A 27,512-nucleotide genomic window follows, 5' to 3' on the forward strand; every position below is an offset into this window, starting at 1 on the left:
TCAGGAGGTTACTTGCCTGGGGAGAGAACGTCCTCTGGAGGGTGGCCTCTGTGAGAGCCTGACTTCATGTGCTCTGCATCCCTTCCCAAAAGAACTCGCCCTGTCTCCAGCACCAGAGCAGGGCCCTGAACTGAAATGTCCATGTGAAACACCTGACTTGTGCTATGTGAATTCCCCATGTTGTGTCTGACATGAAACAGCCTCTGCTACGATGTTCGATTCCAGTCCTCAGAAAACAAGCAGAAATTTCTCTTCCAGAGAAAACTCTGGGTTGGGTTGCTTTTTGGGTTGGTTTTTTTTGGTTTTTTGGGGGTTTTTTTAATAATTTGGTTTTATGCTTTTAGCAGAATTACTCCTTAAAATAACATCTGTCTTTTGTGAGGGCAGGGTGTGTCTGCTCTTCTAGCTGTGCTTCCACACCAACGTACCTGCCTGCCCCAATCCGTCCCAGTCTCACAATTAAACACAAGTATGGGCCTATGCTGATGTTTCCTACCTCTTCCTTGTACAGTCCTGCTCTCTGAGGGAAGGTGCTGGTGCTGGTTTGGGAACTGCCACTCCAGAGCATCACCTCCCTGTGTGCATTTTGGCTCATCTTAGAGCAGGGGGAACAAGCCCCTTGCTGCTGGGTTTAATGACTATGTTAACACAACATGTTGATTAGATCCTCCCCAGTTTCCTCCACTAACTCTCCACACCCCATTTTTCATTGTTTTGTCCTCAGCCTTGCCATCCCAATTTGTTCTGGATGTGTGGCTCTTCCACCCCTCTCCTCTTCTTTGTTTTCTCTTCCTGCTGCTTTTTTCTGTTTGTCCATTCTGAACTTCCCAGCTCATTTCTGCCTTTGCAGACAAGTTTTTTGGTAGCCATTCCACTTTCCTTGCTGCCAGAACCATCTTTTAGACCTTCTACATCCAACCCTGATGACAGGAGAACCTGTCTCCTTCTTGGTATGGAGCTGCCAGGTCCATGAGCCTGAGTGAAATGTGTTGGAAATTTGCATCCTTTATATACTAACTTCACCTTTGGACATGTTCAAATTAATCTCTTCTCCAGCATCTGTAAGCTGAAATATTTTAGTTTTTCAGTCCCCTGGACACTCACCAAAGCAGCTGGTGGCAAACAGACATCACCCCACAGCCCTGCAGGGGCTCAGCCCTCGAACAGCGTGGCTTTGCCTGTATTTCCTGGCCGGGGAGTGCAGCAGTGGTGCCCCTGCAGGTGCTGTGCTCCCGTTTGTGGGCTCTGTTCTGCTCGCAGCCACCAGAGGAGGGCAGGCTGGGCTCGGCCAATGCTTCCCCTCCGGGACACGCTCCCGGGGCTGTCACAGAGGATGGGATGTTGGAGCAGAGGGGGTGCCTGAGGTGGAGAGGAAGTTTGGGATCCAGAGAATGGTGCTTGGTATGAGGCCAGCGGCAATCCCAGTGCTGGTGTCTGCTGTGCTCGGGCTCCTGGCTGGACACTGTGCCTGACAGAGATTTGGGCAGCAGTGAGGTCACCCAGCTGTGCCAGGTGGGTGGTGGGCAGTGACCTGAACCACGGGGCCTCATCCAGCCTTCTGCTAAAGGCAATCAGGAAAAGCTTGGCCTCCCTGAAGTCAGACTGGTCGTTGGAGATGGGAGGTTTGGAGTAGCAGAGGAGGATACAGAGGGACTGCACTCCCTCCCTGCAGGAGATGGCCGTGCTGAAGAAAGAGGGGTTGCAGGGCAAAGCTCAGCACTGTGTTTCTGTGTGAGAGCAGGGAGCTCTACCAAGCCTACCAAGGAAATTATGCATTCAGGGCACTGCCTGTTAAACACAGATGTGAGCAGCTTTGGAAGCTTATGGAAATGTGGCTGTTACTTGTTTGCAAGTGAGCCCATACAAATGGAGACTGGCTTGCACTGTTGGGTTTTGGAGATGGATGGGAATGGGTCTGTGAGAGGAGCAGGACGTAGCCCTTGGTGGTGCTAACACAAGTCAGGAGCTCACCCCAAGCCCTGTATTTCAGGCCATCTGTGAGGAGGGGCAGCTGCACAATGCAGGCAAGAGGAGCAGGATGAGGCTCCTCCAAGGTGAGAGCTCCTGCTCTGAGGAGACTGAGTCACTGGGAAAGAGCTCAGCAGACATCATGGAGGGCTCTGGTACACAGCCCATCAACAGCAGAGACCTGCAGGGCTGTGTCAGAGGGCTGGGGCGTGCACATGCCACAAACACCTCTGTGCCAGAGGATTTCCCAGGAGAGGGAGCCCCAGGGAGGTGTGTTCATAGCTCTGAGTGATGCTCAAAGGAGCCCCCCTGCCCAGCGAGGCTGGTGTTGGGGGCTTGGTCCCCTCTGCAGATCTGGTGCCCGGGGACCATTCACCATTGGCACCGTGTTTGTCCTGACTGAGGAGGGTCGTGCCACACTTGGCAGTGCTTCAAGATTCCCTGAAACACCCAGCTACACCAATTAGAGGTTTTCTGCTGACTGTCAGCATTGGGTTGAAATCCTGGGACCTTTCTAAAGTCCCAGCTCCTCTGGGAAAATGAAGTTTATGTTCAAGTGTCCCTGCAGCTCTTGGCCCAGAAATACAAGTGCAGGTGTGGTGCTGAGCCTCAGATCAATGCTGAGACACAACACTTCCAGCACAGAGGTATTTGGAATGAAGTAGCCAGCGTTTAATCATAGTCTGATTTTTTAAAATATCTTTTTATTTGTGCAGTTTTAAGGAAGGCTAATTGAATCCTCTATGATTAGAGACACCTTGTGAGACATCCCTCCCCTTTGATCAATGCACTAGTCTGGCTCAACAGCTGCATGTAGATAAAAGTCCTATACATAAAGTATGAGGTATTGTTCTGTTTTAATTAAAATACTTAAAATTCAGTTTGCATGAGGTTAAGAAAACATTAAAATCCTTTCCAGGGGTTATTATCAAAGTGCTGATTTAAGCAAAGCCAAAGAGCTTTGCAAACCAAGTGTACTCTTCCCCATGGAGATGACTGCTTCTCCCAGGCCCTGTGTCCTGGACAGTGACAATATATCAAGACAAAAAATGTGGCAACTTTCTGATCTTCTCTAGGTCCAGCCCAGCCAGGCCATGCTTGGTGTGCAAAACTGGAGTGTATTTTAGCCTTAATGTGAGGATTTTGCAAGTTGCTCAGAACCTTTCTGGGTGAAATTAATTTCTGCTGCTGAGAAAGTCTGTGACAATCTTTAACACTGCATCTCTCCAGCCTCCTCCTGCCACTCTTGGTGTGCCAGAGCCTTCCCAAACAATGACAGCTGCCTGCTCCTCTGCACGCTGGGGAGCTGGCTTTGCCTTTAAGCAGTGACAGGGAAATATGGTGGAAGAAACTATCCTTTGGTGCACTCTTTAGAAATGGAAATACTTGATTCCCCTGAGTGGTTCCAGCATAACCAGGAGCAGGGCCAGCAATGGCTTCTCCCTCTCCAGTTTGAAGGGATTCTGTGGCCAGGGATTCCACCAAAATGATGGTCTGTGAAGAACTCATCATGCTGTGTGACAGGGAAGGGACAGCAGCTTTCCTTTCTAAAGCAGAGAGGCTTCAGAAGGGAAGGAAATGTCCTTAGGGCTGTTTGCTGCTGGGCTCTTGGACAGCATGGGATGGCTGGACTCTGCACTGAGGGAGGCTCAGGGTGCAGGGATGGGTCCTGCTCTGCTTTCTTTGAGCCTGGCCCGTTTCAATGGCAAAATTAGCTTTCAAAAGTAACCTTAGGTTTGATCTGCTTTTCTCCTGGTTCATTAAAAATCCACACATAGGTGCAAATGATGGCAGGCCAGGCTCTGGGAGAGCTTTGGGCAGTTGAGATCATGCAGTACAGGCTGGCAACCCCAAGAACTGCAGGCGATGGTGATGAAGTCCAGGACATATTCCTGCCCAGGATGTGGGTCATTGCCCACATCTTCCCTGATCCCTCGACAAATGATCCCAGTCTTGTGAAGTGGGATATGACCCCTACTGTGCCGCATCCCCTCCTTGTTACAGCCCTGCCTTCCTCTAGTCCCATCCTGGGGGTGCTGAGCAGCCTCCCCAGGGCCCCCGGCCCCCTGCCAGCCCAGGCAGGGTCTGCGGCCCGATCCTGCCCTGGAGGTGACACTTCCCACGGGCTGCCCGGGGCCCGGCACAGCCGCAGCGCGGTGCCAAGGAGCCTGAGGAAGCGAGGGCAGCCAGAGCCTTCCTCCTGCCCCCGGCCATCCAAGTGGCGGCCGGCTCGGCCGCAGGAAGAGGCTAACAGCGGCGGGCGAGCCACCCCCTCAGCTTTGAGTATCACTTTCAGCTATTCTGAAGGTTAAACGCCTGTTTAGAGCTCCCTATTGAAGGTAGAGCCGGGGGTGCGGCATTGTTCGGACGCCCTCCCGCTTTGTCTGGCCGCTTTGAGGGATGCCCTGAATGGGAAGCGGCCCCCCCAGCCCAGCACCCCGGCAGAAGGGCTCCCGGGGGAGAGGCGCTTCCTCCCGCCCTAATGACATTCAGGCCTCCATCGGTTCAGCTCCCGCTTTCTTTCTGCTGCAGTTTAACCCGGGCACAGAGGCCGGGCTCCATCTTACTGATCTCTGCTTGACACCCAATTACCACATGAATGGGAGAGAAAGGCTGCAAAAGGCTTTAACTCCCACTGACCCTCCTTCCCCTCTGCCTGCTTCCCTCTCTCCCCGTCCTACCCCCTCGCCTTTCTCCGGCGGAGGGAGTTCAAAACTGAGACGGGGAAATCAAACAAAGCCCCGAGTAAGGAAACCCATTGTCACCGCCTCCGCGATGGCTCCCCTTTCGCCAGCTATTGTTCCCCTTGAAGTTTGACTTGCTGTGTGGAAGGATGCGAGCAGCTGTTTGTGCATTCCCCTGATGTTTTATTGAAAAATAATTGAATCGTCAGTTCGGGGCTCTCTGATAAAATGTTTCCTCGTAGCGCTAGGCCCTGCTGTATTTATAAACTACATTTTCCTCTAGGATGTGATGGCGACCTAAAACGTTTCCTCCAGAATAAACCCTCAGTGGAGGAATGGAAGCATGTTCCTTCTGCACTCAAGGAGAGAGAGAAAGAGTGCAAATGGCAGGAAAAACAGACAGAAGACAGGAATAATACAAAAGAAATGAACCCTTCTTCATTGCCAGGCTCGATTTCAAACCTGTTCCCTTTGCAGTTGGCTTTGTGAGAGGGGAATGGGAGCAGCCAGAGCCCCTGGTCAGTGGCCTCCTGCCCCAGTAGCCAGAGTGGGCACCACAGCTACCTGGGTTTTATATATCTGGTTATCAAACTGTCTGTGTTTACAGCACTTCAACAAGGCAGCATTACATTTTCTTGAGGAGATTGTGTGCTTAGTTTCCCCAACCCAAACACATCCCAGAGAATTTGTGGTGCTCTGATTTCAGTGCACAGCATGGAAACAGGACTCATTCCTCTCCCAAGCACAAAATGTCCATAAAAACATCCCCTGTATCTCATGTGGTCACTTTTTGTCCAGGACAATTGTTAACAGTAACCAGCTTTAAATGCTCAAATGAGCCAAACTGGTATTTATGATTACTGTTCCCTTCCTTGTAATTTATTTTTGCTTTTCCAGGAAGGTACTAACACTAAATCTGTACCATTTTGTTGTGTAAGCCAGGAATCAAGATTCTTTTAGGAGCTAGTTCTGCTTTTATTTGGCCTCATAAATGATTTCTGGGAGCCAGAAGAATAGCTCATATAAAACCATAACTGCAAACACTGATCTGGAATCAAGATTACCAGATCCTCTGAACACGGAATGCTTCACCCATTTCTGAAGTAAAGATTTTTGTTGAAGGCTTCTTTCGTCAGGCGCTTTTCCATACAATTCCATCCTGGGCCATATCTCTGAGATACTCAACAAAAGCCTTAGCATTTAGAGATATATAAAATCCAGCTGGAATTTTTGGATGAAGACCACGGTCAACAGCTTCACGGCTCTGCCATCACGTAACCCCGGCAGCGACTGCAGCATTCATCTGCCGGAGGGACCAGCCTTTCCTGGGGCCCAGCCCAGAGAATGATCTCCTCAGAGAACAAAAGGCCATTACAAACACCACCACCTTCTGCTCCCGGGGTTAGGCGTACTCTGACCCCCGTTAGCATAAACGAAGAGCAATCTGTCTGTGTAAATTTATGCCCTTTACACATAATGCATCATGTATATGCATAGCTGTTACATTTCTATGTGCATGTGTGCACATGTACATGTATTTTTTCAAATCCAAACCCTCCGCTGAGTGGAGGGAGGGTTAAGAGGCTGCAGTTTTTCTACCAGCGCTGCCCCTGTGCAGCTCGGTGTGGTGGGGGAGAAGCCCAGCCCAGCTGTCACCGCCATGGCTGCGTTCTGCCTGTGTACATGGGCCTTCTCTGGGGACAGGAGGGGAAAACAAACAGGCGACAGATGTGAGCCGCGTTGTTTAAGGCCGTGCCGGGGGTGCCTGGCGCCGTGGGGATGTGCAGGCTGCCAGGGGCTGCCCGAGCAGGAGGGGATGTGAGCAGCCGTCCCCGGTGCTGACAGGAGCTGTCGTCAGCATCACCCAGCTGCTTCTGGTCCTGTCCCACAACAATCCCACCGAGCTGCGAGGCCACGGCTTGGCAGCACAGAATGGCACAATTGGAGGGTTGGGAGGGACCTCTGGAGATCATTCAGCCTGACCTCCCTGCCCAGGCAGGGTCACCTGGAGCAGGTGACACAGGAACACATCCAGGTGGGTTTGGAATGTCTCCAGACAAGGAGATTCCTTGGACACCTGTTCTAGTGCTGTGCCATCCTCAATGCATACAAGTTCTTCCTCATGTTGAGGTAGAATTTCTTGTGTTGTAGCAGCTTTGCTGCTGGGAAATCCCTGCTGCGTTTTCGCAGGGGCCTGCGGGTGGTTCTGAGGGAGTGAAGGCAGTTCCCTGCGCGGAGAAACCTGAACTTGGTGCATTTCAAAATAACAGCGCCTGGCACCAACGCCCAGTATTTTAAAATAACACCAGCGGGGGCACACACCGCGCCGCGACCTGCGGGAGCCTCCCCGTGGGAGGAAGGGGAGCAGAGAGGAGAAGCAGCGGGGATGACGGACCCGGGCCGCGAGCAGCGCCCAGAGCCGCCCCACCCTCCCCGGCACGGCGGCACCGGAAACCCGCGCGGCACTTCCGGCGCGGCCGCGCGCACCCACCCACCCTCCCGCCCGCCGCCGCCAAGATGGCAGCGCCCGTGTCGCTGCAGGTGGAGTTCGGGTGAGCGCGGGCGGCGGCGGCGGGATCGGGCGGAGGGCAGGGCAGGGATGGGCCGCCGTGGGCTGGCCGCTCGGCGAGGCGGCCGCGGTATTGCATCGGGGCGTTGCTCCGTGCGGCCTAGGGAGCCGCTGCGGGCGCGTCTGGGCCCGAGCGCCGCCGCTGTCGCGGGGCTGCGGGCCGGGGTAGCGGGAGCGGCCGGGGAACCGGGGAACCGGGGAACCGGGGAACCGGGGAAGCAGGCACCGGCGGGAGCGGCCGGGCACCGCCGGAGCGGGTCCGCAGCGCGGGGCCGGCCCGTCTGTCCCGGCCTCGCTCCCGAGTCTCTGTGAGCGTCCTGTGCCAGGCCTTTCCTTCTCTTTCACCTCTTTCAACTTCTTTGAGTCGTTTTCTTTTAATTATTAAAATGATTTATGAAAACATTTCCCTCGTTTCTCGCCTTTTTTTTTTTTTTTCCTGAGCACTGTCTGTGTGTGTTTGTGTGTGGACACGTGCCCTCACTGTGCTTTGTGTTTGAGCCCTGGCAGGTCTGTACAGCTGCCAGGTTCTCACTCTGTAGCATTTCAGTTCAGCCTTTGCTGCTGTGGTATCAGCATTGCTCATGCTCTGGCCCTGGGATCTTAAAGCATTTGCAGTGGAAGCTGTGCATATTTGTGGAAATACTTGTGCTATTTTGTTAAAGCCTCCTTTTAGCAGAATCTAAAAGGCTGCTATTTATTCGCTTTTTCCCACCCTTTCACGAACACAGAAATACCATAACCCTTTAAATACCCTTCTCCTTAAGAATCCTGTCCTCTATCTTTCCCGCTTCCAGCTGCAGCAACTCCCCTAATTTTCCCAGAAGAGTGAGATGCATTTTTGCTTCCCTTGGAAATGCATAAATGAGCTCTCTATGTAGGAACCACAGCTGAGTTCCCCACAGCTCTCGCCTTACAGAAGGACCTTATCTTGCAATCTACATTTCCCTCTGTAACAAAGCATGACCTTGTTTTCATTACATGAAAAAATGTTTTTCATATAATTGTTATGACTTGTTCCCTCGCGTGAATCTCGGCTCATGTTAATAAACCACTGCTTCAATTTTGAGAGAACTATTTGTTGGGAGCTGGTGGAAGAACACCAACAGAGTGCTCTTTAGGAGAGTTGCTGCATATAAGTAAAGCTGCTGAAGGCATAACAAGGGTTCTGTTGTGCTCTTGCCATTGCAGAGCCAAGAAAACCTACTGTGGCATTTTTAGATATTGAATTTAAAGGAACTTAATAACATCTGGAAGTATTCTTTGTTGATACTTAGGTAGGGATTGCTTGTTTTAAATATTTCTTTTTATTATGTTGGTTTTCCAAGGGAGGAGAGGCACCAGTAAGTTCCCAGAAAGTAACTTCATAGGAAAATTTTTCCAAAGTAACTGGCATTTCAGTTGGAAGAACATTTTGCCACAATTATATGCCCTTTAAAAATGGGATGGTCATTTTTCTACCTCATTTTAATGTTAAGTGAATTGAGGTTTTTAAGAGTTCTGTAACTGTTAAAACTTTGACCATTGTGGAGTTCAATCTAGAGTCAAAAGCTCACACTCTCTGCTGCTGTGTCCTGTAATTTAAAATAGCTTTTGTGTTTATTATCCATGTCTGTACTCACATGGTACAAGTTTTATAATCTGAGTTTCGCTTGTGGCCTCACAACATCATGAAAAATGATTGATGTTGGTAAAGATTTTCACAATTGTACTTCTTCCAGAACAGGAGATGAGGAGCTTGCTGAGGCTTCTAAGGTGTAGTTACAAAATTAATTACTCTTTTGAAGAGCCTGAGGTTAGATGCCTGGACCCAATTCAAATCCCATTTTTTTTCCAGTGTGAGGACCAGTTCTTTTACCTGCCAACCTCTGCATATCCTGCTCACACCTGATCTCCTGTGCTTGCAGAGGCCACCAGTTGTTACCTGAGGGTATTCCCTAATGTATTCAGAGTGTCAGAGGAGGGATGAATGTCAGGTTGTTCAGTGGAGGAAGATTGTGTTTATTTATTTTTATTTTACCTTGTCACCCTCATCACTTGATTCTCCCAGTCAAGTCTGTCTGTGGGACATTTTGTGCTCAGTAGATCAAGAAAGAGTTGCCAGGACTCTGGGGCTGCTGGCACTGACTTGCTCTGTAACTTTGTGTGAGTCATTTCCCCTTTCTGTGTGTTCACACGTGGAAACTGGAGGAATATTTATTCCAGAGGGAAGCTTAATTTTTGAGATTTCTGGCCAGCAGGATGAGGATGAGCACTGTTGGATGCAGGGTGGTGGCTGTGGTGTTTTGTGGAAGCAGAGCAGGTGGCTGGAGAGGGAAGGCAGCACTGCACAGTGGTTTGGGAGCATGTGGAGATGGGAACCATCCTGCCAATCTGCTGGGATGATGCCTGGCACCGTGGGGTTCTGGCCCACAGCAGAGCCTCCTCTCTGTGTTGGCAGTGGAAGCTGGCAGCTTCCCCTGGGGACTTTTGGTTTGTGACAGGAAAAAAAAAAAAAGACAAAGGGAATCCTGTGCTAAATATAGTCTGTGTCATTTGTTTTCTCTGTTGTGGCATCTATGTAAATCGCCTCTTTTGTACTGCTTTCTTTTGACAATAAAGCAAAATCTCAGTGGTTCATTGTTTTTATTTCAGAGGTGGTGCAGAACTCTTATTCGATGGTGTCAAAAAGCATCAGGTGACTTTGCCTTCTCAACCAGAGCCTTGTGAGTATCAGAACCTGTTGAATACCTTGACAGAGTAACAACAAATGAAACAAAGCTGGTTTGTACAGCATTTAGAGTTGCCAGCAAGGATCAAAGTATTTTAAAAGCTCTTTCAGACATGCCATGGATCAGGCAGCTTGGCAAACAGGGGTTAGTTCTCAAAGCCTGAAGTCTTTCCTGTCCTCTAAGCACTTGTGAATCAAGTCCTTCCTTAAGATTTTTTCCTCCCTCCTGCTGGATAGACAATGGCCTCTGGATGTTTCCATCAAGTCAACGTTTGTCTTTCTTGGTACTTGAAACCACCAATAGCATCCTCTCTCCTTTGTTTTTTCCTGCCTGTTCTGAGGTTTCCAAGAGGCACATATATATATTTTTGTGTGTGTTTATGTGTGTATAGACATGTGGGGGGGGTGTGGCAATGTAACATAAATGTTATTTATCTACTCATTCGACCTTTCAAGTAAAGGTGGTAATATTACTATGAACTCTGCAGTTGAAAACAGTAAACCTGATGCTCAAATAGGATGCTGGACATCCTGCCCATGGCCTTCCTTGCAATAAAGAACAGGACTTCAGTGTTCCAGGGATAAGCAGTCATAATTCCTGGTTTGCAATTTGGAATATCAATACTGAGCAGTGCTGCACTAACTTGCTCACTTGTGTGCATACTTCAGTTATAGTGTAATTTTGCCACAGGTATGTTCTGAATTTTTCCAGCTAGATAGCACTGCTTTATGCTATTGGAGTGGGATTATAAACCAAAATAACACAAAGCCATGAGGGAATGTTAGCAACCAATATCTCATGAATGGCTGATACCATAATCTATGTGCTGGGAACCTCCAGCCTGAAATATTTTTGCTGTGCCTGGAAGTAATTAGAGATTGGTAGAAGTGCTTTTGATGCTTGACATAAGTATGTGTAATTCAAATATAATAAGAATACTGCAATATTGTGTTGTCTTGTGGTTAAGGACAGGGACTAAGGCTCCAGAAACATGACCTGATGCTGATTTGCTTTGTGAGTTTAGTCATGTTGCTTAACTTTCCCCTGTTGCTAGTGATGCTTTGATGTATCACAAGGGAATTCAGCATTAAATTCCAGCACTGTTGAAGCACTTAAGATCCTTAAATGAAAGGTAACAGAGAAATGCTAAAACACTCATTTAGTTGGTTTATAAACTTGGGGGCTAGAGCATAATTTTTTTCAGTGCTCTGCAAATTTAAAATACCCAGTAACACCCACTGTTTTGGTGATGTTCAAACCATGATCAGATACTGAAGAAAAAGAGATTATTACAGTAGATTTCTGCCAGGGGAGGGGAATATATTAATACCAAAGGGAAATTCTTCTCAGGGTTCAAACTCCTGATCTCCAGTGATTGATTCCAGATTCAGCTGGATTCAGATTCAACACATTGTTGCTCCCAGCTTTTCCCACTGCCTTGTTTTCCAGATGCTGCCATCCCTGTGCCAGGAGTGGCAGAATTGACAGTGTACCCCCTTGTCAGCTGCCCTGTGCCTTGGCTGTCAGGGAGGTTTCATTTTGGTGCTGGTTTTAGGTGGATTGCAGCATCTGAGGAGCATAAACTGAGCTGTGAGGCAGCTGCTGTAGTGACATTTACACCCAGCCCAGGGATGGGGCAGCCAGAGGTGTCCTGAATATCTGACAGTAAGGGATTACTGGAAATACCCTTCAAGATACTTCCAGAATACAATTACATTGTAGTGGTGAGGAATCAATGGAATCATATCAGAAAATATGAATAATTTTCTTGCAATTTTATGTTGTTCCTAATACCGTGTGTTTCCCATGTTCACACTAAGAAATTTCAATTCTCCTGTCTCTGGGTAAATAAAGATATACATACCAGGTCCCTGCTGCCCTTGTGCAGCCAGAATTGCAACCATTAGAGAAATAAAACAGCTCAATTCCACTCAGCACATCCTGTTGCTTACCTTACCCTGAATGTCCATCATTAAAATCTCCAGAGAAGTACCTGTAGTATGAACACTACTGAAGACCTGCACTTCTAACCCCATTTTAAGTGATTTCATTAGCTGCCAAGTTTATTTTTGGCCATTTTGGCCTCTCTTACCTACTCTTCCTTTTTTCTAAGTTATTTTTGTCTTTTGTCCTCCTTTTTGCAGAACACTTGCTTCTCTCTGGGTTATTGGGCCCACCTATTTTTTAATTGTTTAGGCATTTTTATATATATCCTAGAAAGGAAAGGAGGTGGAAATTTATATGAAGAAATATGTACAAACATTTACATGAATAAAACAGGCTGTGCTCCATAGGTGTCAGGGGCAGTCAGTATTCTCTAAATGATAATATTGCTTGAACAAAACTCTTTATGTGGTCATTTCTTTATTCCTGGTAACAGGCACTAGTTGGAAAGTAGGTGGGGTCCAGATCCAGTTAACTTTTTCAAGAAGGTTTGATTCTCTGTCCTTTTCTGATGCCTGGAGGTGGACTCCTAGAGGGATTGGAAAGGCAAGGAGGAAGGAAGCTGCAAATGGGACAAGAGCAAGCCACAAGGGGCACAGCCACGTGGCAGGACCTATTTTTATTATCCGAGGGGCATTTTGTATCCTGATGTCAGTTAAATAGCAGTTCTTCATTTCCAAAGCAGAGATGTCTCTGCCTGCATTTTGAAGTTGGTGCCAAAGTGGGAACTTGGAAAGGTGTGGTGTATAGGTGCAGAGGCAGCAGATATACCTAAGCCACACTCTGTGCAGGACTGTGTAATTTTGTAGAGCTGTTGCAGAAGGAAGGCCTCAAGTTAAACAAGAATCTTGTCCCAAATTTCTGGCTATTCTGATGGTCTCACTGATAATGCTGTTTGAGGATCTAAAGGCATTATGCCCTGTTGGCTTCTTCTGCATAAAAACAGTGTGTGTGGGAGAAAGCAGCTGGGGGAATAACGATATTTGTCACATGGAGAGAGGATTAAATTGGCAGGGAAATCAACTTTATTTTCTAGCATCTAAAAGGCTATTAGAGACAATGGAGCATAAAAGAGAGAAACCCTAGATTAAAAACTGAAAATGTATTTGGCAGCCTCCTCCTGAAACAAGCCACAGTAATTTAACCAAGTGCTTCAGTAATCAAATAGATCATTGTATGACTGCTCTGCAAGTGATGCTGGAGCTCCTTCCTCCATCTCTCTGGGACTCACAGTGGTGGATTTGTCCTGGCCATGTGAGTTGCATGGATGCTGTTGGAAGGGTAGGAAGTCACTGGCATTGTTTAACCCTTGTAGTCATTTTAGGTTTAGCTCAGCTGCATCATCTGATGAAGAGTGTTTACAAAACCTCTCTGCTGTGCTGCCTTCTGATGTTTTACCCGGAGGTTGGGATTGGGTGTAAAGCCTCTGGCACTTGTGCAGCAGACTGCTCAGCTGCTGTCACAGACCTCTGAATTCCAGCTTCTCCTGTGGCTTCAGTGGTGGGACTAGTGTTTTTGAAGCAGCAGTTACCAGTTTCACTGGTGCTCACTGGGACCTTCTGGGCTAATCAAGAATTCACACTGTGTTTTGGCATTTTGCAAGTCTGTAAGGTTAAATTATTAATCAGTGTGTTTTGGTAATTGTTTGTGGTTTCCCTGTACCAAAACTCTAGGGAAAAAAAAAAAAAAACAACACTGCCAATCAGATTTTTTTAAGAGGGAAAATTAAAATAATCTGCCAAATACTGCTTATGTTGAATCCCTGTAGAGAAGAGCATGGTGTGCTCCTCGAGAGCTTTGCTTTCCAGGGGCCATGTTCTGCACAGCATGGAGAGCTGCTAGGGACTTGGGAGCATTCATTTTCTCAGAAAAGAGCCTGGGGATCTTGAGAGATCAGACCTATGTTACAGGCAGAGTGGCTTACAAAATACAGCATGGCATTTGTTCAGCATTGACTGGGGTGCTGGACCAAAAGAACCTGTAAAATCCAGAGTAGCAGTTGGCGTTGGCTGTTGGTAAGTGCCTAGTGCTGGGTAGTACATCATAGTTGAGTCATTAATATTCTGGCATGCTTTTATTGCTCTGTTTATTATTCCTAACATTTTAAAACTTGCTCCAAATTAAGAAAAAAAATATATTTGCTAATGTGAAGGCTTATTAGAAGAATGGTTAAAAAAAGCCCCCATAGAACTGTGGAATTTCACGCAGTCAAATCTTTTTAACCACAGTGTGTGGTAGTTGGAGCTCTCAAAGGACTTGGGTTATTCCCCTCCTCGTGCATCCCACTCGTGCATCTCTTTTAGGCAGGAAATGATAGATTTGGTGGCAGGGGAAGGGCTCTCAGGCAGGAGCAGCAGTCAGGGGGAGCAGTGTTTGCAGCAGAGCTGGCGCCATCCAGCAGTTCTGGCGTGGGGCTCAGCTCCAGGTCCCTGTCGCAGCGAGAACACGGCTCCCTTTAGAGGGAGCAGGGAAATAAACGCTTGTCCTCGCAGGAGCAGCCCCATCACCCTCCTGGGAGGCCGTGGAGCCGCTTTACCGGATCAGCTCATGCCAACTCATTGTGGAAGGAGCTTCCCAGGCACTGGGAAACCAGCTCTTGTGTGCGACCAAATCCCTGGGATAACAAAGCCTGGCTGTTACACCCTCCTTCCCAGCCGCTGTATTGCAGTGCGGACACCTAGCAGGATAACCCCTCTGTCGCACCCCCCTCCTCTCCCTTTTCTCTTGGTGGGATTTGCTGTGCTGACAGCGCTGTTCAGAGGGTGGCAGCGGAGCAGGGCTGGGGAGGAGGATCCGGGCCCTTTAAACCGCTTAGCATGCGGTTCACACGGCTCCGGGCCAGCTGTTCCTTTCTCCTCCTGCCCTCACTCGCAGGAGTTGTTTGCTGAGCTCAGAGCTCCTGTGCAAAATTGCTTTTCAAAAGAGCCACTTTCTGCTTAATTAAACAATGAGCCGCCGTCCCTCTGCACATCTGTAAAGCTCCCTCCGCAGCCCCTTTATCCCACAAACTGCTCCATTCTTACCTCCATTCACTTGTAAATCTTACCCCCCCCTCTCCTCCACCCTGATCATCTCACTGGCCCTTTCTTTTTCTCTTTTCAAGTAAGACTGAGGGGCTTGGAGTATCTGTGGGGGTGGCTGGGTTGGGTGGACAGGAATCGGTTTAATGGTGCTTGGCCCTGTATGAAAGTCTAATAATAGCAAAGCAGATCTGAGCCCAAAAGTGAGAGGCGATTTCTGTATTTAGAGGAATAAAATCATGGCAGTTTCCTGAGCCGAGCTGAGACACTGACTCATCCAGCAGCCAGAGGGGACACAGCCACCAGCCAGGCTGGGAGGGGGGCAAGGATTTGACTTCAAGGCATTTTCTGATCCAGCTGGCAGTGCCAGGGAGAGCCCAGCCCAGGGAATTCCCTCGGCCAGGCTGGCTGTGTGCAGAGCAGAGCCAGGCTGCCAGGGAATCCCTCTCCACTCTGGCAGGAGCAGCCACCTTCCTCCGTGGTGCAGGGCTGCACAGCAGCTCTGTGTAGTCTCTTTAATAGCAATAAGGTTTTCCTTCTAAGCCCTCAATGCCTGTGCACACACCCAAAACTCGGAAACCAGGAAAATAGGAGAGAGGGGAAATTTCAGTTTGCTGGCTTTTGGCAAAGCTTTACACCGGTGGTTAGTAATGCATTCTCTGAATTGTCTTACTGAGAGCTTAAAAAAAAAAAAATTAACCACTAACATTCAAGGTTAAACTGAATGAATGAATGAAAAAGTGATGAGGTGGGATATCTCTTTTATCATTGGGAAGGACAGATTATAGCCAGCGTGATGCAATATCATCTAGTATAGATTGATAGGGAGGAATGAAGAAATGGGAGTTTAGTGCATTAGCAGAAGATTCCTGACTGCAAAAACTATTAGTCCATGGCACAGTCTCCTTGGGGTTTGGTAGCAGGCTGCAGTGCTCAAGCCTCTTAAAATCAGAGCAGACAAGACTCAGGATGGTCTTTTGTTGAGAATAATTCTGAGCTGGCAGAGGGATAAAATCACAGGACCTGTTAAGGAAAAGTTTTTTTTTTGTAATGTCTGTGATCCCCAGGCTGGTACTTCACTGCTGGAGCAATAGTCTTTGAGGCTCTCTCAGCTCCTTCCTTTGACAATTTTGAACGAGAGGCAAGACCCTGGGCCAGCACTAGTGATCTGTGATCCTAATTAAAAGAGACAGTTTGGTGCACTGGCATTTATTGGGGAGCCTGAAGTGACAATAGCGTTGGGTGTTACAGGATTAGATGCTCTGACTTTGGAAATGAGTAGGGATTAGGTTTACCCTGAGAATCAGCTCGAAGCTGCTTTTTTTGTCATGGGAGCTGATGGATCTGGAGGCTTGCTGCTGGTTAGCAGTGGGATTGGAGATCCCTTGAACTTGTATTTCCCTACCAGCAATCTGTGGGGAGTGGAAGATCCCAAGCAGCTCCTCTCCAGTTCATAAGCATTGTGATTAAAACCTCAGGGCTGAGAATTGCAGGCTGATAGCTGGAATCTGAGTGCTCACTGCTAACAGGAAGGCTCTGCATGACCTCTGTGATCTTTTCCGATTTTGTGGACACAAGAAAATTAAGAAGAACATTGCTTTTGTAGATGAGAAGCAAAAAAAAGATGTCTGAAAGCAATTAAAAATTACAGAAGCCAAGACCTTGGTGTTCATTTGTAGGAGACAAGAGCAGATGAGAGCACCAATTGCAATTCTCTTACGCCGGGCTGTAGTTACCCCCTAATTTCTTCCCTAGTACTTAAATCACTGCCCATTCCAGTGTGTGGCACGATTGGCTTGTGCACTTGTCAGAGAAAATGGATTTTACTCTTGCTGCAAAATTCGCCTGGCTGCTCACTCTGCGTAGTACCAAATCCATTTGCCTGTGACTCCATTTATACCAGCCATTCCAGGTCTTCTTCTGCAGTTTATGGCACACCATGGTCTGCTTCAGAGAGTGATTTGCATATCAGATGGGAGGCTGGAGGAGCTGGAAGGATCCCTTAGATCTGGGTTTGAGCTGTTTTAGAGAGCAGACTCCTGGAAGGTCTGCTTGGATCTGAAAGCAAAGAGCAGTCATGCACCTGGAAGAGGAGCAGGTATTGGGAGGTGTTTTTAAAACAAGATGCTTAAGCAGAAAAGAGACATACAAATTGTTTTTCCATACATTTCCATGCAGGCAGGGGGAATAATGGCAGAGGAGCGGCAGGGAAGGGGCTTTGTCATGGTTACAGGCCGGTGGCTGAGAATGTGGGTGGAGCAGCTCTCGTCCAGAGTTAGTGACCTCAGCAAATTGGAGCTCAGCCATGGTCAGTATGATAAATGATCTTATTCTGGGTCAAAGAAATGGTACCCCACAGGGAGGTGTCCACAAGGCAGCCCGGGAAAGCGCCGTGCTCCTGCAGCACTGACCCCTTAGTGACCAGTGCCACATATATCTTATTTACTGCACACCAGAAGGGAATTTTCCATGGTTCAGCCTTTATAGGGATCCCCCATTTCCCTGAAATAATCTCCCAGTTCTGCAACCAAGGCAAGAAAATGGGTGTAATTACACCTTCTGGGTGCCCTTGGAGGCTTTATGTGAGTTTGTGTGTGGATTTTAAGGCAGAGGACACAGAGGTGTCTGGTCTTTGCATATGTGTGTGAATTTATGAGCGACCTGTGCGTCCCCCTGGGAGCCAAGGACTGTGTGTCCATGTCAACTGCTATCAGGATTGCACAAAATCTTTCCATGCTTCTGCACCTTTATCAGTTTGTTGTGAGATCCTTCTGGTACAACACCCAGCTTGGTGTTTCTTATTTGAGGCACCTGGTTTCTCTCTGCACGCAGCGAGTGCCCTCTTTTCTGAGTTGTCACTGATGGATCTGTCAGGGCCAGGAGGTTGTATTGAGCTAGGAAAGATCTATGGATTTCAGCCCTGCTTTTGAGGGTGCAAATGAACCCAGGCAGTGCTAAAATGGACTGTTAGATGCATTCCTGTTGCAGAGGAAGCTCGGCAGATTCTTCATGAAGGAGCAGTCGGGGCAATGCAGAAGGTCAGGCCTTGGAGGATTGGCAGGACAGAGGGACTGTGCAGTTCTCTGTGCCACAGCCAGGAGTGTTTGTGGTGCAGCTGGGCTGAACAGGAGCCGAGGCTGTTGAGTTCTGTGTGCTCACTGCAGTTCCTGCATCCCGTCTCTGGCGTGACAAGGCAATGACTTTGTGTCACTGCAAGCACACGTCTCCTTTTCCCGAGTGCTGTCTGTGGCTGGCTGATGGGTTTCCTGCATTATTGTGGGCTTCAGCTCCCATCTGTGCACTTGAACTAAGCAGTTTTCTCAAACGTTTGTCCGGTTTTTTTAATTAACTTTAGATTATTTTTTCCTAAGAATTTGGAGAGGGTTGATGTGCTGTTAGCACAGGCAGCAGAAGCTGTCTCTGTGTAGAAATAACACAGGGATTTCCTACCATGTGCTTCAGTCCCTCCTTTGCAGTTTGAGAGTATTTCTGCTTCCTTGGCTGGTTCTGTCTTGCTTTTCCTCTGATGCTGCCGATGGTGAGGACAGTTAGTGAGAATTAAGAGCACATTTTTTGATGTGATATTTGTTTGCTGTGAGTGAAATGGAGTAGGCTACCAAAAAGATTTCAGTAAGACCATGCAGCAGTGATAAAAATATATCATTACTGGGATGAGCTGGGTTTGAGTTTGTGATACTGGAGCAAAATGCTGTATTGTCTCAGCTCTCACCTGAACCTCCCTCTGGAGCCAAAATGCATGGTGGGTTTTGCAGCCAAATCACAGCACCTGTAGTACAACTGTGCTCCTGCCAAAGCAGATACCTCTGTTCTATGATGGGGGCCAGCTTCAAGCCAGCACGAGTGTGAAATTGCTGCATTGTAACGATGGTTTAACTTATTGGCAGATGTGGTGCCTGACCAGGCTGAGATTTTTAACTTCTTTATATGTCATCTGTATAGAACCTGCTGCTTGCATAGAAAGTCCTTGGCCCAGGGAGCTGGAAACCTGTTAGACCCGTAGCATAGCATCAGAAAGAAAATGTCTCAGGAACACTACTGTTAACTGGAAGAGATAAGCAGTTGTGCTATAATTTACCTCTTATTATTTCCATCATGAGAACACAGAGTCCTGAGCTGTTGATCAAGACTGTTGTTTAAGGCACTGAGCTGCAAGATGGCTTCTCCACAGAGCACTTGCAATGGAAGTAATCTTGTTCCTTTTCAATATCTTACTTGTGGGAGATAATTTTGGTGTGGCTGTGGTCATCTGTCATCCTTTATAATTGATTCGTTCTAGTAATACTGGTGTATAGCACATAGAGAAATGAAGGTGGGTGAAAAAAATTCAGTGATGATAAAGCAGATGGAAGTATTGTGTTAAAGTTGGCTGTGGAGAAAGGGTCTTAATTTTTGTACCTTTTGGAGTAGGCAAGCTCTAGGTATGCATAGGGGTGTCTGGGTTTTTTCTACTGTTTAAATTCTTCAGTATGTGTGTACGTGACTTCTGGGTAGGAGTCAATGAATGTTGGCTCAGGTGGGACTGAAAATAGCATTTGTTATGGGAAGAGATGGGGTGAGGGAGTCTTCCAGCTCAGCCTGGAATAAATCAGTCCTCTCGCCCCTCCGTCCAGGCTGCTTCTAGGTAGCTGCCTTTTATCCAGCTAGTGCAGCATGTTTCTGTTTAAATGATCTCTCCTGAAAGGTCCCAGAGGAAAGGGCTGCTTATTCCATGCAAGGAGAATGGTATATGGCACAGCTCATTGTTGTGTGCCCTGCTGCAAGTGCATAAATATGAAACAGCTCGCGGGTGAGGCTGCGGTGGGGCTGCTGTCCCCTTCACACCCCCTCCCTCTCCTGAAGGCTCCTCTCCATCTCCCTTCCTTTACAGCTTTCATTTCTTGGTGATGGAGAGCAGAGCCATTTGGGTGTGAGATCCTGAGGGCTTGACGTTGCAGCAGTGTTTTGCAGGGGAAGGTGAATGTGGTTAACTCTGGTTCTGATGGCTGACTGACCTCTGTGGTGTGTGTGTGTGTGTATACATACATACATATATATATATGTATTTGTATATATGTGTACTTATGTAAATACACCTTCTTAGTGCTGCTCCCTGTCCCTGGTGCATGTTGCTAGGAAGGAGGCAGAAAATGGTCTATTTTGTTCTTTTATTTTGTTCTTTTAACTACATATCATTACAAGGCAGTCGTGGGTTGGCCCCAGGCAGGTGATCCAGCTCACCAGGCAGTTTTAAGGCACAAAGTAGCTCCTTTTGCCCAGATCAGAGTGATCCAGTGCTTGGGAGGTAGCAATACCTGTTGTGCTCCTGGCAGTCCTGTAGTGAGATTGGGATTTTGGGGTCAGAGCACTGGTTTGGAGGCACCAATGCCCTGGGAAAACGGGGGGAACAGAGGGAATCTCAAAGCATCCCCCTCCCCCTTTCCCCAGGAGAAGAGGCCCCCATCTGCTGCAGATGGACATATCCCCATTGCCTAGTTGATGTACACCTGTCTACACCAGGGCTTTTCATCCTGGGTGTGACAGAAGCAATGAGGTTGGCATTATTTGGAACAACCCCAGTTTGGCTCTGGGTAACATCCATGATCCCATAAAATCCTGTGGTAATTCCTGGGCTGAGTCAAGCCACTACAAATGCATATATTATTGCTGGTGATGAAGCAAACACATGGGGAATGGTACACAGAGTGAATTGAACTCAGAGAAGCACGTGTGGAAAGATTCCTCATGGTTGCAGTGAGCTTACCTCACATAAAAAAAGCCAGTCTGCCATCCTCTGCTCCTCCTGGAGCAGGGCTGCAGCCCTCACTGGTGGATTTGTGCCTTCAGAAAGCTTCTTTGCTTCTTGAAAACAAACAAAACTCTTTTGGGGCTTTCAAAGGGCTGTTTAAAGGAGCCCCGGGAGAATAACTGATTGTGGATTCGGAATGATGAAGTGGTTTGTGGAATGGTGAAATATAGAGGCAAATGCAGCAGAACTCCACTTTGCAATTTGTCAGCTTCTCTAAACCCTGTAACGGATTGTTCCCCCCCTCTGTCTCTTCTCACCTCTCCAATAGGAAATTAACTGATGCTATCACTAAAGAAATTGTTTTTGCCTCACAAAGTAAAATTGATACTATAAAAACCCGCCAGCAGTGTCTCCTCCTCCTTTTACATGAAGACAAATCCTTCCTGTCACCTACTGAAATGGAAAGATAAAGGCTGAGCTTTAATAAAGAAGCTCTAAGCATAAAGTGTAGAAGGAGGGAGCAGGCACAGCATGGGGAACACTCCACAGCAGCAGGTGTGATGCTGAAGGATGCTGTAAGTGTCCAAAATACAACTATGGGCCAGGGTCCTCCTGTGTGTTTAATGCATGGCCATGGACTGGTTTGAGTCCCAGAGCTTCCAATGTTTCCAAGAGTTTGTGCTGGTTTTGGTGCAAAAGTGTCTGGTTTTGCTCCGTTCAGGCTTTCTTTGGATTTTTAAAATCTAATTAAACACACAAGAGAATCAGGCATAATTTGTTGGGTGACGAGATAATGCACAGGATATGGGATGTGTCAGAGACGTGAACACCAGGAATCTACTGCCAGATTGGTGCTTCAGCAGGAGCTGCATTCATTCTTTGTGGGATGAGTTTTCTGTGGGAAACCTCTTCTGCCAAACCACAGCGACAGGTCTGTGAGTTCCTCTGCAGCTATCCCCATCCATCCTGCATGTTCCTCATCTGCTCTTTCGTGGATAAACAATCACTTTGCTCTGGCATCACCGGGAGCCATCAGCTAGTTTGTAAACCCTGTCCTTCCTTCTTCCAGGGGATATCAGAAACCTGCTCAAGTGGATCAAAGAGAATCTGTTGAAAGAGCGACCAGAGTTATTTATGCAAGGGGAATCTGTGTAAGTACAACTTATGAATCCCCCTTGTGCTTCTCTGTTGATCCCCACAGTTTGGGAGATTTTTCCTCTGGGGCAGATTTTCTATTGACTAAGTCAATGACCATGAAAACACAGGATTTGCTTAAATGATAGTGGGAGGTATCCCACCCACACCTTGCACTGTCCACAGGGAGCACCTTTTGCAGCCCTCACCCCAAATCTTTAAACCTTAAACACAAAGCAGGGCCATTTATACTTTCTCTTCATTATCACTTAGAACAGAATAGCACCTGTATCCTCAATTCCAGGAGTTTTAGCAGGTCTGTCTGTTCCCTGCTGACATCACTGGGACTGAAGCAGTCATTCTGAGAAATGCCAACAAATACTTCTTCTGGGAAATGTATTTTTATTATCAAAATGGGGCCAGTCTCGTGGAGGGGGGTAGAAAAAAAAAAAAAAAAGGCAAGAGAAATGGAGCAGAGTGAGCTGTGCAAGCCATCCCTGCCTGCGGGGTGGCGCTGGGGGTGTTTAACATTCGTCACGGATCTTTGTGAGCTCAAGCGTGTGCCAGGTCCCCTGGTAACAGGAGAGACAATCGCAGGACACTGAAGATCAAAGAGGGGGAATCCCTTTGCTCAGAACCAGGGGCTTGGAGTGGATCCCAGGTGTTTCATGCCTCTGGTAGGGGCACTGGCATGGCTTTCCCTGCCTTCACACTGAGCTCTCTGCGCTCGGCTGCCGTGCGTGGGTTTAATTACCTGGCTTTCCTGCATGGTACGGAAATGCAGTCATCCTGGAGCATCCTAGGGAACGCTGCCTTTTCATTCCAATGAGCTCTGGGATTGCTCCTGCGTCCCCTTTATTTGATCTAGAAAGGGCACAGACTGTACCTGTTTCCACCTCCATGCTAGGATCCCTTTTTTGGCTTTATAAGCAGTCACCTTGTGATCTGTTCTGTGACATCCCTTGTTCTTAACTATTTGTGGAGCTTTTTAGCAGCCCTGTATCCTAATTATTTCTCTCTATTCTGCAGGAGGCCAGGAATTTTGGTGCTCATCAACGAGGCAGACTGGGAACTAATGGTCTGTACTCCTTCAGTTTGACTTTCTTTGTTGAAAATATTGCTCTCTCTGTTCTGTGGTTGCTCTCACAGAAGCTATTTCTGATTCTTGCCCCAAGCAAAGCATCTCATATTTGAGGGGGAAGGAGCAGGCTGGAATCTATCTCCTGTGCTGTGGCTGTTCAAAAGCCTGGAGCCTCTCTCTAACCTGCTGAGTCTCATCAGCCAGAGAGGGTCTGAAGAGAGATCACCCTTTTTCCCTGGTCTCTGGCACTGGGTTTTGCTCCTCTGGCTGTTGGCAGGTCCCCCCACATGTGGGGTAACAGCATGGGGGGTACCTGGGACCTTCAGGCCCACACAGAACCACCTTCTCTGAAGTCAGGTGGTGCCTGGCAGGTGAAGGCCACAGGGAGATTTCAACTCAAACAGGCACCTGGTAAATGCCTTCCCTTCTCATCCCACTCTTGTGCTGAGACAACAAACAGCCCCTCCATTTCCCTGCCTCAGGCAACCACCTGTTTTGTCAAGACCCTGGTCCAGAAAGCAGTGAGGGGTGATGAGCATCAGCACTGTGGCTGATTTCTCACCTTTGCTTTTGTTACGATGAAAACATCAGATTGTCCCCTTCTGCTCTCCCTAATACTCACCATTCTTTTATGAGCTGTTTTCTCTTTGCAGCTTGTATTTGGAAATGACATTTGAACAATTTTTCTTTTTTTTTCTTGGCCTGCAGGGTGAGCTGGATTATAAACTCCAGGACCAGGATAATGTGCTTTTCATCTCAACATTGCACGGCGGGTGAATTCCTGAAAAAACAAGAGGATGTAAATCTAAATCCCTAGGAAAAAAAAAAAAAAACAACCAACCAAACAAACAAAAAAACAAACAAAAAAACAAACAAAAACCTTAACCCACCCAACCCTCTCTTGAACTATCTGTGTCCAGTCTCTGCATCTTCCCACTGCATTCACTTGTTCTAGACATCCAAATAAAGCCCTGCCAGCCTGCGGCCTTCTGTCCACAACAGCATCCATCTTTTGATCCTCATTTCACCTCTCCTGACTGCACTTCCAGGTACCCCTACAAGCAGAGAGCACCTCAGCATGTGGGACTTTTGTTTTTCTCTGACAGGAGGAAGAGGGGTGCTGAACCCTGAGTAGGATAACATGTTTTAACAGGCAGTGAGGTGTTCTGGTGCTGGAAACCAGGATTCTTTTAACACAATGCTTAATGTTGGTACAGTCTCTGTACCAGCCATGGGAAGGGTGAGAAAGTGCAAGGAAACCAAAGGTGGCTTGACTAGCTTTTCCACGGGGTAGCAAGCATGACAGCTCCAGAGCCCTGGGAAGTGACTTTCACCTTGTCATGGTATTCATTTATGGGAAGCAAGAGAGAAATAAGCTTTTTTGGTTTTGTATTTCTGATCCCTCGTGCTGCTTTCATACCAGAGCTGAGGCAGGGTAAAGAACTGGTCCATGAATAATGTCAATTTATAATGATTTGGTTGGAGGGGAAACAAACCCTCACCCGGCTTGAGACAGCACAGAGTGATCAGGGCAGCAAATGATCTTTCTGTCACTGTGACAGACAGAATTGATCAGGCTGCACTGCATTCTGTGCAGGTGGGAGCTGCAGTCTGGCTGGAGAAGGGCTGGGGCTGGACATGCACGGTTCAAGTGCCAAGACCTGAGAAAGTCAGTGGCTTTTAACCCTTTGTATCAGTGGGAGAGGCTTCTTGCTGTGTGCCCTGAGGAAGTCCTGTGAGCACTATGGAAGTGGGTGTGTGTGGTTCTGCTAGGGCATGGGTGGTGTTGCCTTTCCAGAAGTTTCCTCGGAAAGACAGACTGGCCCCTGCCAGAGCAGAGGAATGGGCTCAGAGAGGATAGCACTGGCACCAACAGGTCTGAAACACGCTGCATCAGCTTCCAGGAGTGCCTGACCAGGGCTGTCCTCCTGCACTCCCCCTGCCCTGCTCACCTGTTTGGGCTGGGCTCCAGCAGCAGGCGCGGGTCCCCGGCAGCAGCTCCGGCCTGAGCCGCGGCTGTGGTGGAGCAGAGGCTCCCGGAGCTCAGTCGCTGCCTCTGAGCTGATCTGCACCATGTGCTGCTCTAAGAGCCCTCCATCTTCAGAGCTGCTGGGGAGCAGCCTGGCCCACAAGGAGCCTCTCCCGTGCTGCGCCTGACGGAGGAATTCCTGTCTGATGCGGAGAGTGATTCCCTCAGCTGACTTCTCCACTGACTCCTCTCACGTCTACCCCTCCACAACCTGCTTAACTAACAGCACCCACAGCCTACGATGCTTCTGCATCTGAGGAGCCCCAACTTCAGCCCACTGCTGGTGACAAACCGATATTCAGCATTCTCCAAATCCAGCTACAGCAGCTTGAGTCCAGCTCACGCCATTTGTAAATTATACAGACGGGCCAAAGGCTCTTCTCTGTCCCCAGTTCCTGGCCCTTAGCTTAGCTGGGCTGGGACAGTGGAAGGGGATTCCAGGTGGTGGTAGGAGCTGGCTGAAAAACAAGGAACCTGTGCGACGTGCAGCTTGAAATAGACTGAGACACAATGGGAAAAAGCAGGTTCATCTTCAGCACTGCTGCCTGTCCTTCCTCTACCCTGCCTCTGTGCCTTAGGCTGGGCTTGTCTGTTCTCATCCCCCCCAGCTGTTAGTTCAGATAAGATGGGTTCCTTCCCCAGGAGCTGTAATTCCCCTTGATAGTGCAGGTAGACCCAGGTGGCTTAGCTCCTGCCGTAGTAAAATCTGTCAATCACTGCTAAAAAAAGCTAGAAATGGGAAGATGAAGGAAGCCAGGGGGGTAGAGAAGAAGGGTACAGCAAAATCCTGTAACAACAAGAGCAACAAAAAGTTTCTGAAATAAAAAGCCTTTTAAAATATTCTCCCCCTCCAGCTTTGTCCTAGATAGGCTCTTGGAGAAATTCTGCTCGGATCTTGTAATGCTTCCCTCCTCCTCCTGGGTTTCCTTGGCAGCCCCGGCCGAGCCGTTTGGCTGGTGGATTCATAAAGCCTCTCTGTTAGAAGGAGCCTTCCTCCGGCCGCGTTCCGCGGGGCTGCGCGGCTCCTTGGGGCTCCCCGGGCGCGGTGAGGGCCGTGCCCGCCGCCCGGAGCCGCTCTCCGCCGAGCCCGCCCGGTGCCCGAGCGGCGGGGCCGATTCCCGGCCCGACCGAGACCCAGCGCAGCCGAGCGGCCTCCGTGTGCCCGGGAACAGCCGGGGCTGCGGCAAGAGGACCAGAAGAGTGTCCCGGTGCAGGGGACCGAAATACGTTAAATGAAATTAAGCCGCAATGTTAAAATAGATAAATAAATAAGAATGAGAAGGATAAAGCGGGATGGAGGCGCAGGGCCGAAGTGCCAGCCCGCCGCGCCCGGATGCGGCCCCACCGACCCCGGCAAAGCGCCGGTGCCCGAGGCTCGGCCCGTCCGTCCCTGCCCGGTGCTGCCCGGTGCTGCCCGCTGGGGCTGCCGTCCGGGTGGTGATCCGGCCAGTTTTTGACGCATCAAGACCCAGCACCCTCGGCCGCACCGAGCCGAGCGGAGCCGCCGGTGGTGTTTCCTTAGTTTCCCTAAAATCCTGGCCCCGACCCCCGGCCGGGAGCGGTTACCTGCCGTGCCCCGGGCCCGGGGAAGGTCCGTCCTCTGTCCTGTGCCCCGAGAACCGTCCTGGAGCCCCGCCGGAGGAGGTGAAACCTCTGCTACAGATGTCCAGACACAATTCTTGGTTCGTACGGCTCCATCGCACAAGAATTGCGTTTGGACAATCAGGAGCGGAGATTCCCATCCCGGGTTCGCGGGATCTTCCAGGGGGAATCCGGCTGGAGCCTGGAAAAGAAGGACACACGGGCCCTGAGCCGGCTCTCGCCGCCCCCCGCTCCCGCTTCCCGGCCCCGCCGAGCCGCTGCTCCAGCCCCGATAAGTTTCGAGCGCAGCCGCGGCGTTTCGCATCCTGGGTTCCATTTAATGGCACCGCGAGGAGTTTAATTTTATCTACTAATTTCTTACCCCTCACAAAAAAAAAAAAAAAAAAAAAAAAAAAAAAAAAAAAAAAAAAAAAAAAGAAAAAAGAATTAAAAAGCAGCCTTATTTAAAAAGAAAAAAACCCCATAAAAATAAAAAAAATAAAAAACCCAACATAAAAGAAAATTGGAAAAATAAAATAAAAAAAAGAAAGAAAAAAAATAAACGAAAAAGAATCGAACAAGAAAAAAGATAGAAAACGAAAACCGACGATCCATCCGTGCCGGAGCAGCGCCGGTGGAGCGGGGGCTCGGTGCGCCGGGGCTGGCGGCCGCGGCGGGGCTCGGTGCCTCCGGCAGCCGCGGGGCTCCGCGGGGGTGATGCTGCGGGCACAGACCCCGGCCCCGCGCTGCAGCCGCGCCGCTCCTGCTTTGGAGAATCCACCAATTCCAAGCGGATCGCCCTCAAAATTCGTGCACTTTGAACAAATCTCCGAAATTTGGAAATCACCGCTGGGGGGGGGGGATATTAATAATAATAATAATAATTTTAAAAATAAAGGAAAAAGATGAAAAATCCAGGCTTCTTCCCCAGCCCCTCCTCACCGACCGGCGCCCACGAAGTTGGGAACAAATCCCCCCTCTCCAGCCAGGGAAAATCCCGGCCCGCTGCCGGCGCTTCCCTCGCCGATGCCAGCGCCGGTGGCCGTGG

At 48.8% G+C, this 27,512-nt stretch overlaps 1 protein-coding gene across 1 annotated transcript; it reads left to right on the forward strand.

The window, feature by feature from the left end:
• The first annotated feature begins 7,111 nt into the window (after positions 1–7,111).
• On the forward strand, positions 7,112–23,851 carry URM1 (ubiquitin related modifier 1). The gene is made up of 5 exons (XM_079324148.1): positions 7,112–7,204; positions 9,853–9,923; positions 21,709–21,790; positions 22,803–22,851; positions 23,563–23,851. Exons 1-5 carry the CDS (start codon positions 7,170–7,172, stop codon positions 23,629–23,631), a joined length of 306 nt encoding a protein of 101 aa, XP_079180274.1. The 5' UTR covers positions 7,112–7,169; the 3' UTR covers positions 23,632–23,851.
• The last annotated feature ends 3,661 nt before the right edge of the window (positions 23,852–27,512 follow it).

This window comes from Erithacus rubecula (assembly GCF_903797595.1).
Source record: "Erithacus rubecula genome assembly, chromosome: 21".
Taxonomy (NCBI): Eukaryota; Metazoa; Chordata; class Aves; order Passeriformes; family Muscicapidae; genus Erithacus; species Erithacus rubecula.